The 14,581-nt window shown below is 38.9% G+C and overlaps 1 protein-coding gene across 1 annotated transcript in view; it reads right to left on the reverse strand.

The window, feature by feature from the left end:
• The window catches only part of LOC143018322 (low-density lipoprotein receptor-like), a 39,157-nt gene extending 28,481 nt beyond the window's left edge, over window positions 1-10,676 (reverse strand). Inside the window, exons 1-2 of the mRNA XM_076173703.1 lie at window positions 10,522-10,676; window positions 8,289-8,399 (exon numbers count right to left, since the gene is read on the reverse strand). Coding sequence (XP_076029818.1) covers window positions 8,289-8,399; window positions 10,522-10,564 — 154 coding nt within the window. The 5' untranslated portion in view covers window positions 10,565-10,676. The remainder of the gene's footprint in view (window positions 1-8,288; window positions 8,400-10,521) is intronic.
• Between the last annotated feature and the right edge of the window lie 3,905 nt (window positions 10,677-14,581).

Here is a 14,581-nt window from a genome sequence, read left to right on the forward strand (position 1 = left end):
AGTTCAACCGCCGAGAACACCTGTATTCTCAACCGGCAGATTCAACCATATAAATAATATTGATTATTATAATTCATCGCTTCTTGTATATATAAAAAAATAATAAGTGTAAAATATATTGTTGGCAACTGCCAAAAAAAAAAAAAATTCGTTACCTCCGCTGATGGAAAGCGCAATCATAGAGAAGAAGAAGAAGAAGAAGAAGAAGAAGAAGAAGAAGAAGAAAAAGAAGAAAGAAAAAAGAAAGAAAGAAATATATCTATATATATATATATATATATATATATATATATATATATATATATATATATATATATATATATTTCCAACGCCTCCGGTGGTTACGGATTCGAACTCCAACACTACATTCCTACGAAGGACCCAAGCGGATCCCACGTGCTGAGAAGATACATCAGAGATCTACACTCCAGTCAAACATAGCACTTCCTAATTCTACGATTAGCTGTGCCAAGCATCACACTTACGAGCCAACGCTCTTCGTTCGCTGCATCGTCAAGCATCATACTACGAGGCAACGCTCTCCGCTACATTGTCCAGCTACCCACTATTAGGAAATTCATCTTATCCTTATTTATCCTACGAGGGAGAGACTTCACCAAAATGACATCTACAGGAGTGCACATATCACACATCACTACCAGTCATTTCCTCATTCTACACGGGTTGACATCCTAATTCTACGCTGCGCATCTTTGAGTATACCTGCGCGGCAAGTCTCCATCAGAGCATCGTTCCAGCCGACAAGACTTAATCTCGTCAGCAGTAGCCAACACGCAAGCCTACAAACAAAGGCTCGTCCCCATTCCTGAAAGCAGCAATACTCTCGGAACATCAAAGGAAGCATCCTTCCACCAATCAAGCCAATTTGCCTTATATTTTATCTATTATTTTTATTATTATATTTAGTGATGGTTATGGTTTCAATAACAAGAAAAGAACCAAACTACGCACATACAATGTTATTATAAGACCAACAGTACTATATGGACGCGAAACATGGGCACTTACAAAGGAGAGAATGCAGAAAATTAGAAGTGTTTGAGAACAGAATACTCCGTAAAATCTTTGGAGCACTGGATGATGAAGAGGAAGAACATTGGAGAAGATATAATATCGAACGACTACAGTTGTCAGGCCAAACTAAATTGTAGTCAAGTCAGGGAGACTACGGTGGGCAGGACATTCGGGTTAACTATTCTTCAGATATTCTCCCAAGAGCCAAATTCTACATCATCACTAGTAAGTAGGTATGATTTCCATTCTAAATATCACCTTGGAGGAAATTACACGCAGCCGCTCTGCTCTGAATTGCAAAACACCAGACCTCTACCCCCTCCTGTTAACAGCTCTTCTGATAATTCACCTGCCACACAAAGCACTATGACAACACACAATCTTATCACCGTCGTTAAGGATGAAACGACATTAACCAGATTTAACGGGAAGAACATTCCTGTACACAATTTCCTCTCTGAGGTTGAATCAGAAACAACACGTAGAGACATCGCAAACGACAAAGGTAAAATGTCCATTCTAACATCCGGAATAGACAGAAATAACACATTAGCTGGTGATGTCATTCAATCTGATCTATTTGAGGTAACTAAGTCTTATCATGGTTTCATAAAGCAATTTAAGAAATCCTTTGCATCATTTGAGCCACTTGGATCACTTTCCCCTTATATTCATCGGTTATGACATACAATCATGGTCCACACCACACCAAAGAGAAAAATGTGAAAATTGCTTCAGCATTTAAAAGCGAACTGAGAGAGAGCCTAAAATAACTTTGACTGGGTCCCAGAAGACAAAGTTTCATTGGAACACGTAGTCTCATTCATGGCGTATTTTCGACTACTATCTCAATTACACCGAGACACACTCCAGAAAACTGGTACTATCCCATTCACGCCAGGTATCACACTAGGCGAAATCTCGACGAAATTCTTTGACACTGATAAAGCAATCATCAAGATCCAGGGTCAGTCAGTATCCATTGCACCCATACACACACAAGTCACACGGTCCACACCACAATACACGAGATCCAGACTTACATTTCGCCCTTGACATCTCTCACGCCAACGCTCTCCAACAAGAACAAAACTGGTTTGTATATACTGTCACAAACCAGGACACCTTGCAAACACATGTTACCACAACATTCACAACCAAACCGCCACTGCGATTATCATGGAACATGTTTCCACACAAGTGATCGTTGCCGTGTACTTTTAGCACGAAAGCAACACAGACCAAACTCCCCAGATCACTCTCCAGCAAAATATACACGTAACACCTCTCCTTTATGACTAAAGAACACCAAGATTCAGCGCACATCAAGGCCAGTCACTCCATACCCTGAAGTTCCCTCGTCAACCCTACATATTCATACCGTGGATATTCTGGACATGTCTTCCACTTTCTTAACACCCAATGCAACTTTTAGTAACACCAAAGTGAAAGTCTTTCTCAACACAGGTTCCCCAGTCAACATAATGTCAAAACAGTTTCCATAAATTCCACACTGCAAGAAAACGTGTCATAATTTTGGTAAAACGTGTCATAATTTTGGAATCCCCCAACATCAACCTTTGCAATGTGGATTGGGTACCATTCCCTATCGTCGGTAAATTCTCCCTAGACATAAGCTTCAAAGATCAGTGCCCATCCATTCTAGTTACCGCCTACGTAGCTGACGTTCACTTTCCTGCTGATATCCTCATAGACTTACAACTGATGAAGCAACATAACATAGTCATTTACCCTGCTCAAAATGGTGTCATTTATGCAAACTATTTCCTCCCCGTATTACCATCAGCAACTCCTTATAACTTAATTCACATTTACCTGGCCGAGCAGGCACAGACAGACCAGAACCCTTCGTCAGTTGTTTGTACTCCATTCAAACTTATTCCACTTCATCAAATGAGAATACACCAGCTACTAGTACAAATTGTTTCATCACCTTCATACAACAGAGTTCCCAGTGCTTAACCACTCCAAACTCTCCATAGGACTCTACCTCTTCCACATTCCAAACGTAACAGACGTACCCGTATGTCCAAATCAGCTAAACTCAGGACTAAACGCCTATTAAATACAGTTGTTTTTTATCAACCGAGAAAAAAAATCTCGCCCCTCATTGCAGAAATCAACATCATATCCACCCCAGTATCACGCAGTGCTCATCAGCTAAAGGCACCCAGACACCGATGTACTCTGTATCCCAGAAACTCCCTCCTTTCAGCCATCAGCTCAACTTCAAAGAAAGTTGACACTTGAATTTTGATTACCAATGACAGAAACACTCCCTTCATCTCACAGTTGGTACAAACATTTGCGATTTTGAAGTATATCCCTCACGCATCAAAGTCATGGATGACCAATTACCTATTTGTACCTATTTGTATACCAATTACCTATTTGTACCTATTTGTATACCAATTACCTATTTGTACTTATTTGTACCTATTTGTATACCAATTACCTATTTGTACCATAAATTAGGACGTTCCCATGGCACAGAAACCTACTGATGCATCACATTTCAATCCCATACACTTCCATGATGCACAAACAGACTTGATTGCAGTTTGCAACAAGTTCAGACAAACTATTGTCACTCCAAGTGAACCCCTCGGAGAACTTTATTCAGCATCACATACCCATCCGTGAGAACTCAAAACCATGTTACATTCCCTCACACAGAATGCCACACAGTAAATGCATAATTGTAAACAACCTTATCCAAGACATGATTGTTCAGGATATCATTGAAACACCAACCATTGAATGGGTTTTCCCTCTCTTTGTTGCCCCTAAACACGATGGTTCTTTCCGCCCAGTAGTAGACTTCAGGGAATTAAATAAGCTAGCTATCCAAGATAGACATCTCATCCCTGTATTTTAAGACCTTTTACGTTCCGTCGGTGAAAACAATGTAGTGTTCACGACCTTGGACCTTATGTCCGAATATTTCCAGATCGCCCTTGCTCCTGAGTATAGACCCCTGACAGCCTTCAGTACCCCTACAGGACACTATCACTTCAAATAACTAGCCATGGGTCTCGTTTCCGCTCTTTCAATGTTCACACGACTTAATGTACCTCGATGACGTGATCATTGCTTCGAAATCGGTTAGCAAACACTTACACACTCTTAACACTGTTTTCTCACGACTAGCAAAAGCAGGCCTTAAACTGAAGCTTAAGAAGTGCTCCTTCCTTCAGAAAGAAATATGCTTCTTAGGACATGTCTTTAACTCAAAAGGAATTTTAACCTTGCAGGACAAGGTCAAGATAGTAATTTATTTTCCACGCCATACTTCTGTTGACCACATAAGTTCATTCTTTGGCCTATCAGGTTACGCTGGCATAGCAGCACCATTAACTTCACTACTTAAAAAGGACATCCCCATCACTTGGACACCTGACCAAAAGAAATCCTTTAATAACTGAGATCCTTAACTACGGCATCTGTCCTTGCTTTCCCAAACCACAAGCTTCCTTTCACAATATATACAGATGAGTCCTACACCAGACTTAGCGTAGTTCTAATGCAATAACACGGGACAAAACTCAGGCTAATTACCTATGCTAGCCACACACTAAAAAAAAAAGAAAAAAAAAAAAAAAAAAAAAGAAAAAAAAAAAAACCTCAGTCACAGACACAGAAGCATTAGCTGTAATATATGCCCTCAAACGCTTCAAAGGAACCATCCTTGGTTACGACATACACATCTACACGGACCATCAACCAACCTTAAACCTCTTAAAAGGCAAGAATCTATCAGGAAAACTTGCTCACTGGTTCCTCATAATACATGAGTTCATGCCCACCTTTCATTTTGTTCAGAGTAATGCAAACTTAGTAGCAGACGCTCTTAGTCGCCATATCGCAACAATTACCCAAAATTCTGTATTAGCTTTGCTTATACAAGCGTACATAGCTACAGCGCAAAGATCAGATCCTCTATGGAAATGTGTTATACACTTCCTCGAATCTGTCGACACAACTTATACAGATAATTTCCCTCCCAATCTCAACAATTACAAGTTAGTTGATAACATACTCTATCACATAACAACACTAACGAACAAACATGAACCCAACAGGTCAGTGTTTCAGCTTGTAGTCCCTGTAGACCTCATTCCTGAAGTTCTGAAACTCCTACACAGTTCACCTATAGCCGCAGACCCTGACAAGGAGAAATGCGTTACACAACCCAGATTGCAAAACTTCTGGTTAACCACGAGGAAGGATATACACACTCACATAGGTGCTTGTCACTAGTGCGTTACACAAAGGCCATATCAGTGGGCATGTTCACATCTTAACTTATCCTACCCCTTGCAAACCATTCGACACGGTAGCCATTGACGTCCTTAAGTTACCACTTACTCCTAACGGAAATTATCACCGAATCTATATTCTTCCCCCCTACCAGACAAAACAGCACAGCACGTGGCAAAGACCATTATTGACAAACTCATATACCTCTTCACTACACCAAAAACTCTGATTTCTGACAACGGGACTGAACTCAACAATGAGATTCTTTCAAATATCTTTAAATACTTTCAAGTCACAAAATATAATACTACTGCTTACCACCCTAGTTCAAATGGCTTAACTGAACGCCAGAACTGAAAGATTTTCACTGTTCTTTGAAACATTGCTTCTGATCTTCCACCTTCTTGGGATGAACATGTCTCCATGATTCAAGCTTGCATTAACAGTGCCATAAAGAGGTCAATATCGTAATCATCTCATTTTGTCCTCTTTATCTCGGACAAAAGACTCCTTATGACTTCCTTGTTTCAGAACTACCTCCCATTTACAATTTCAACGATTTTGTTAAAGTCAAAGTAGCAAATATCAACAATCTTTTCAAAAGAATCCATAATACTCTTAATCTGGCTAAGGGCGATATGGCCCGTCTGCATAATAAATCAGCGAGAGATTGTACTTTTGAACTTGGAGACATTGTTTACACCCTCAAAACTCTCCCTTAAATTCACTGGGCTTTTCAGTATCATTGGACACGAGTCAAATAATAAAGTCACAGTACTCAGGTTGCACGATCTTACAGGGACCGTGTTGCACAAAGATGATATAAAAAGAGTTCCCCATGGTTTTGACATGGAGAACGTTCTATCATCAGTTGGTACTACCACTACTATAGAGGACTCTCACCAACCCTCTCAACTTCTTCCCCCTACTCCTCTCCCCCGTTACAACCTTCGCAGTCGAGCATCTTGCATAGGTGAACGGAAATAGTATCTACTTCCACATGTTTTTTAGATTAAGTAAGATTTGTTTTAAACAGTAGTATTTTCCTGTAATGGAATTGCTCAAAATCTATGTATTTTTATTCTATATATCAAATTATTATTTTTATATTCTTTGAACATTAACCTCACTGTGGTCAGCGAATAGTAGTAGTGCCGAGTATCTGTTGCAAAAAAAAAAAAATGCCTTGTAGATTGTCATTAATTCATTCTATACTAGAGTGTACACGCGCACGATCACACATTACCTACGAAGTAGACTTCTTATTAGGATATGCGAACAAGAGCGTTAGCAATGTTACGGTCATAAATAAAGTAAATATAGGTAGTGACCATAAAATGGTAGGTTGCACGATCAAATTCAATTTCAGAACCGAGTGAAATAAACTAGTTTTAAAAAAGAAAATAAGCCTAGCGAAGATTAAGGATAACAAGAAGGAATTTCAGTTAGAAATTAAAGATAGATTCGAAGCTCTAACAACTAACGAGGGCACCATCGAAGATATGAATTTTAATTTAGTGAAAATCATTAGGGAATCAGCAGAGAAAGTAGAAAGTACAAAAATTATCAAAGAAAACGAATACTCCAAAGCTACAAATAACCTAATTAAAAGAAGAAGGACTATACATATTAAAAGCAGGAGAGACCAAACAGAGAGAGAGTATAATCAAATAATTTTATCAACAAAAGGCAGAGATCAGACACAAGAAAGAGAAACATAGATGAAATAGAGGAAACTATTCGGGAAGGTAAAAGTATTAAAGGGGCCGAATGTAGACATACTTTAGGAAGATAGTAAATGATATGTTTGAAAGATAGAAATGGAGCGATCATCAAATGCAAAGACAGAATGGTAAACAAGAGTAGAAGAATGTTACCAAGAGCTTTACTCGTTAAAGACCATAGTTGAGTCAGTAAATTCATCTGTAGAGGTTAGTAGTGTACAAGAAATTACAAAGGAAAAAGCAGAATTTGCTCTAAGGAATGTGAAACGAGGAAAAGCACCCTTCCCTGCGTCTTTCAAAAGACGCAGGGAAAGAAGCTCCTATCAAGTTATCTCAGTTGTACACCCAGTGCTGACGTCAAGAAAGCGTTACTGAATCCTGGTGCAATGCTATAGTGATTTTGCTTCATATATAGATAAATGTAAAGTACTTCATATTGGTAATAGTAATGTCCAGACCAACTACATGATGAATGGTGTACAACTAGGAAGTGTAGAACAAGTGAAAGATCTTGATGTTGTGATCGTAAATGGGTTCAAACAAAGCAAACAAGCAAACAGTGCTCGGAGGTCATTAAAACTGCAAGTAAACCTATTAAGTTTATAGGTAGAGCTTTTGATTTTAGAACTGAAGAAGCTATTCTTAATTTTTCCAATGACCTAGTCAGACCTAATCTATACTACTGTGTACAGTGCTGGTCTCCATATTACAAGAAGTATATACAGAAGTTAAAAAAAGTGCAGCGTAGAGTAACAAAGCCCATCCCTAGGTTGTGGAAGAGCGCTTAAGAGAACTAAATTTGTTTAGTCTCTCAAAATGTAGAATGAGGGGGGATCTGATTAAGGTCTTCAAAATTGTCAAAGGAATTGAAAACATGGACGTGGAAGAATATTTCAAAATTGACACCTCCAACGCGACTAGGAATAATAAATGCAAGATTATAGGAAAACGATTTCAAACAGACGTGGCAAAATACTCTTTCTTCAATCGCGTTGTTAATGTATGGAATGGTGTACCATCCAACGTCATTGGTTGCTCCACTGTAGAGGTATTCAAAAAACGTCTCAATATTCACTTAGCTACAAATCCCCGACTAGAATTATTTACTTCAAGGTAGGTTGAAAAAAAGAGCATTAATCATAGGTTCAGTACCGGAACAGCCTTGTAAGGACCAATAGGTCTGTTACTGTTCGTTTGTTCCTGCAACTCACGCATCTGGTCGTCTGGAACTATCCAGGATATACTCACTACCGCAGTTGGCCTCGTCGTTGCCCGTAATACAGTCGTAGATGCCATCACAGACAAAAGACTCCGGGATGCAAACGCCATTGTTGCATTGGAAGTAACCTGCGTTGCACGCTGCAATCGAAACAAACAGGTCATTAGTGCGGCTTTTTCCATGCAGGTCAGCCGTTACCTACGAAGCGAGGTGTACTTATGTACACTGTACACTGTATTTACCATCATCAGCTCTTTTCCTGGACACATCACCAACTCTTCACTACGATTTTTTCCTGGAACTCCACACTTCCCAACCACTCCGCATGTTAGTTTATTTCCAGTATCGCTGCGCTGTGGGGTGTTACTCCAACTTTCGTTGGCGAGGAGTTGGGTATGTGTGTGTGCGTGTAAGGTCACAGTATTACCCATATATCGGTTATACGAGCTCTGAGCTCTCATCCAGGAGGATAATAACTGTCGATCACGAACGTGATCCAAGACCATGGTGAATCACGCACACACACGCGCGCGCGCGCACGCACACACACACACACACACACACACACACACACACACACACACACACACACACACACACACACACACACACACACACACACACACACACACACACACACACACACACACACACACACACACACACACACACACACACACACACACACACACACACACACACACACATATATATATATATATATATATATATACGTATATATATATATATATACGTATATATATATATATATACATATATACATATATATCATGTTGTATCTATTCCAATCTACCACATCATCTTTGGTTTTCTTTCTGACCGTTGTATAGCTTTTGTTACAGATCGTCCCTTCTCCCATGTTCATAACCAAAGGCGACACATAGGGTTCTGTTCTCGATTCTTTTCTTCTTATTAATAAATGACTGGTTTTACTTGACATTACACATTCCCCTATAAACTCTTATGCTGATGGTATTATATTTCCCTACGCCATTCTCACTCTAAGCTCCATTATTCTGGAAAGGTTGCTGTAGAACACTAGACCATTCTATCATATCTGACTGGAGCAGAAAAAGCCTAGTAGGTTTCAGCGCCATTAGACACAATTTCTCCCCCTCTCCACTTTACATATTCTTCCGCAGAATTGTCCCTTTTTTCTTGTGAAGTTATGTATTCTACACCTTGAAAAGTTCCTGATTTCAATTCAGTTTCGCCCTTGTTTGGGTCACATATCTTGTATGTGGGGGTGAATCATTTTGGTTGGTACTCTAAAGAATGATGGTATCTGAAGTCGTTAGCTTTTTGAAAGCTCCTTTTCTTACTGGCGAGCTTCAGCATATCTCTGTCCATCGCAATACTGGCCTCGATCTTTATTCTGCCGTTGCTTTCATGGCCGTTGTTATGCAGAACTCAGTAACTGTGTGCCTCCTCCCTCAGTTACCTTAACCCATTAAACTCCGATGACAAGATTCTTGTCATTTGGTCAAATAAAACAAAAAATCATAAAACACCAAAATGTTTGATCAAACACACACCAGAAAAATATGACGTCACTCCTCGCTTTGCGTAAAGCAAGGACTGACGTCATATTTTTCTGGTGCTGTTTGATCAAACATTTTGGTGTTTTATGATTTTTTATTTTATTTGACCAAATGACAAGAATCTTGTCATCGGAGTTTAATGGGTTAACAGACCAAACAACACTAGTTGCAAGAACCGACCAGTGCCTTCTGTTATTCTATTCTTCCACTGGGATAATCTAGAAGTCTTTTCTTTGATACTTTACCACCCACGTATGACTTGAACTCATAAAAAAACAATAATGATAGCAATAAATAAATAAATGAATAAATACATAAATAAATAAATAAGAAATAAAATGAAAATGAATAAAAAAATAATAAATTGATAAATAAATAGAATAAATAAAAAATAAACGAATAAATAAATAAATAAATAAATAAACAAACAAATGAATACATCTTTCCTACATCAGCACATAACTTCGAACCAGTATGTTTATTCTAATTTTCAGAGCAGCCTTCTGCTGATATATATTCTTACACTTCTTGTCCTTCTTGTTGCTCTGAAATACATCGATAACAAATTCTGGTGTATATGTTCGAAAATGATTTTGTTTTTATTTTAGATAACTGAGATGTATTCTCTTTCAGACTTTGCACTGCCTAGTCTTGGGTGATTTCATTAAACTGAAGGGTATGGTCAGAGGCTGCTACCTACCTAAGGCGGCGCTGACGCAGGCGAGGAAGATAATAAGCTTCATGATGACGAAGTAATGGGAGACGGCGACATCGCCGCGACGATGGGATACTTATACTCGCCGGGGCTGATGTCATAAGGTAGGTCTGACGTCATTCTGGAGGAGGAGAGGGAAGGCAGTGTCCAGAGGCGCAGCGCTCTCTCGTGGGAGCTTCTGACGCGGCAGACAGATGTCCCCATCCCGGTGGCCAAGATAACATTTAACCCTTATCAGACCAAGACGGACTTGCTGACTTTTATTTGGAAGTATCCCGTAAATGAACAAAATTTCCTTGGTCAGCTAGAATAGATGTGAGTTGTTAAGAGTACTGAAGGAGTTAAAGGTAATCCATGCTCAGATACAACTTTGCATTTTTTCTTTCGTACTGTTATTTATTTTCACGAGAACCATGTTTAAAACAAATATCTTATCCCAAAAGTAATTTTTAGGGACTTTTTTTTACAGAAGTATTTGTCGCCTGACAATTTGCATTTTAAAACAGCGCCATCTCTTTGTGATGATGTCACGATGTATACGAACCCAAGCCATCTCAATTGACATTACCGTCCATTAGCGAAACAGACGATTCCTTCAGAGATACTGAGATATTTTCATCATCTTTTGAAAGTAGTCTCGACTCCCTAAATATCTCTGATAATAGGCTAGATGTGTGGATAGGCGGCATAGTTATGGGCTATCATTTGGGATCGAAATATTTCCATTGAGAAGTTTTCACATAGGTGTATCATTGGTGCTTACCTGTGTCTATGTTAGTTCTTCAACGCTATCTTTGAGCACTCAAAAAATAAGGGTTATATATGTGACGCATTCAATATTTTTGCAGTGTGCTCCTAGAAAATCCTGCATCGCGTTCAAACTATATCTCTTAGATATCACAAGCTTTATAAACAATGATGCCTACAACGTAATACAGATATTTTTTATCTCACCCTTTGTGTGACAGTAAGAAGGTTAAGGTAAATGATTACTTTCTCACCTTTCTGACCAGGCGCAAGTTAGGCGGCTATGCCTGTCATTGTCCGGCCTCCACGAATCTTCGCCAAAGGTCTCCTCTGTCCCGGAAGTCCTCATCTTCTCTAATTATTTCTTGCAATGGTTACTACGAGGTAAAACTAAATATTCTTTACACGAAAAGTTAGATACATTATTTCAGATTATTTACACACTATAAAAACGAAAGGTTAACTACAAGTATTGCTGAGAATATCCGTTCCAGCAAATGACATTTTTTTTTATATTGCACGCCTTATCGTCTGCCTTGTTTTGATTTATTTTCAGTTTTGTTATATTTATTCTATGATTTTTTTCATTTATTATTTCTCTTGGTTTTATTTTTCTAATCTTATCTATCTGATAAATTGAGTTAAAATTCCCCAACACATCTCTAATAATTTTTGGATAATACCTTAAAAAAAAAAAAAGGGTAATTTAATATTATTGGAAGAGAATCTAGCCCCATCTTTAGCTCCCCGTGAAACTTGGACAACTAGTAAACAAATGCAAGACGGGATAAAAGCAGTAGAAATGTGGATTTGGAGAAAGATGCTGAAAAATTCATGGACAGAAGAAATACTGCAGGAAATAGGAACACAAAGGGAAATAATAGCAACTATCAGGAAAAGACTGTTACACTTTGTAGGACACGTCATGAGAAAACAACAATTAGAACATATGTGCCTAATGGAAAAATAGAAGGAAAGAGGGCTAAAGGAAGACCACACAGAAAATATGTAGACGGGTTAAGGATGTGAGAAGAAATAACAAATCCTATCTTGTTAAGAGAAGCATGTGCAGACAGAAATGGAGCTCCATGGTGGCCAGCGTCCAAAGGGATACGGCACCCTGGTGAGGTGAGGTGAGGTTTGCTCTGTACGGTTGTCATAAGCTTATTCTTCCTGCCTTTCTCTCTGAGTTCTATATGTTATTATTATATAATCATTCTCAGCTTCTTTACTCCATTTCTTTTCTTTCCTACTGTGTATTTTCTTGATTTGTTCTTTCTTCATTTTCATAATGACTAAATATGATACTAAATAGCCTGCGGCACTCCACTTGGTCACTATTCATCAAACACACTGACGATGCATAAAGAATAAACTGACGTCACTGCGAAGCAGATAGCGCTATTATAAGAGCTGCTGGAACACGTGTCATTTATCGGCACCCGTGTACTGTAAATTGGATCGCGGTCTTTGTACGCTTACGAGGCATAACCGAAGTCAAATACGCCACAGAATGAAGGTGATATGATGAGTTTTTTTTTTAATAAACATTCTTTAAAACTCGTGTAATCTTAAAAGGCTTTTTTGGATAGAAGTCCACAACTAAATAAAATCATCTGAACAGGCGTATTAGTCGGAAGATTTTTTTTCTACTATTTTTACAACAGATGCATAACTCTTTCGTATTTCTTTATTGCAATTTGAAATCACTGATCCTATCCCGAAAACGTCGTCCGCTTCAGCAATTCTCGTAAAGCCTACCCATTAGGAGGAGAAAAGCTGAATTTTCAGCTAAAGCAAAGTACCTCATAATTTCATAATTTCTAGTCGTCATAGTATCATGGTTACGTAACATGATATTATTTATATGCGGTGAATCGGCAGCTCGGTAGCGACTCACTATCAAAAGAGATACGTAACATTTCAGAGAAGAAACACCACACACACACACACACACACACACACACACACACACACACACACACACACACACACACACACACACACACACACGCACGCACGCACACACACACACACACACACACACACACACACACACACACACACACACACACACACACACACACACACACACACAAGAACATAAGAACATAAGAATGAAGGAGACTGCAAGAGACCATAAGGCCTACACTAGGCAGCTCCGTATCCATCACCACCTGTCATCCCTATCCATAAAGTTGTCTAATCGTTTCTTAAAACAACTGATAGTTTCAGCGCTTACTACATGGTTACTAAGTTTATTCCATTCGTCGACCACCCTATTAGTAAACCAGTTCTTGCCTATTTCCTTCTTAAATCTAAATTTGTCCAGTTTATAACCATTACTGCGAGTCCTGCCCTGTTGTTTTAATATGATGACCTTGTTTGCATCAGCCTTGTTAAAGCCTTTGATAAACTTGAACACCTCTATTAGATCATCCCGCACTCTGCGTCTTTCCAGAGAGTGTAAGTTAAAATGCCTAAGCCTCTCTTCGTAAGGCAAATTTCTGAGTCCATGTATCATTTTGGTCATTCTTCTCTGTACTGATTTTAGTGAATTGATTTCCATTCTGTAGGACGGAGAACAAAACTGTACCGCTTAGTCAAGGATGGGTCTAACTATCGCTAGATAAAGTTTGATAATTACCTCTGCACTTCTATTCGTTACCGTCCTAGCAATGAAACCTAATGTTCTGTTAGCTTTATTCCTGGCGCTAATGCACTGTTTCCTGGTTTTAAGGTCCGGACTCACTTGAACTCCCGAGTTTCTCTCGCACTCAGTTTTCTCTAAAAGCTGTATCTTTTTCGGGGTTGTGTAGCCCTACGTTTAACATGCTACACTTAGAGATATTGAAGTTCATTTGCCATTTCACCGACCATGTGAACAATTTGTTAGGATCATCCTGCAGAATCTCTACGTCGTCTCCTGACCTAATTAGGCGTCCTATTTTAGTGTCGTCCGCAAACTTACTAACATCACTATTTATTCCGTCGTCTAAGTTGTTTATGTACATAATGAACGACAAGGGACCCAAAACCGAGCCCTGGGGGACCCCAATAGTAACATTGCCCCACCTAGATTTTACTCCATTTATGGTAACCAGCTGTTTTCTGTTACTAATCCAAGCTCTAATCCATTCTAACACTTTTCCTCCTATGCCATGGGCTTTGATTTTATTTAGTAGTCTTTGGTGTGGCACCTTATCGAACGCTTTGCTAAAGTCAAGGTAAATACTATCGTAATTATCATTGTTATCTGACGCCTTATATACTTTAGTGTAAAAAGATAGAAGATTAG

Source organism: Oratosquilla oratoria, chromosome 1, assembly GCF_046742065.1.
Source record: "Oratosquilla oratoria isolate Oo_2021 chromosome 1, ASM4674206v1, whole genome shotgun sequence".
Taxonomy (NCBI): Eukaryota; Metazoa; Arthropoda; class Malacostraca; order Stomatopoda; family Squillidae; genus Oratosquilla; species Oratosquilla oratoria.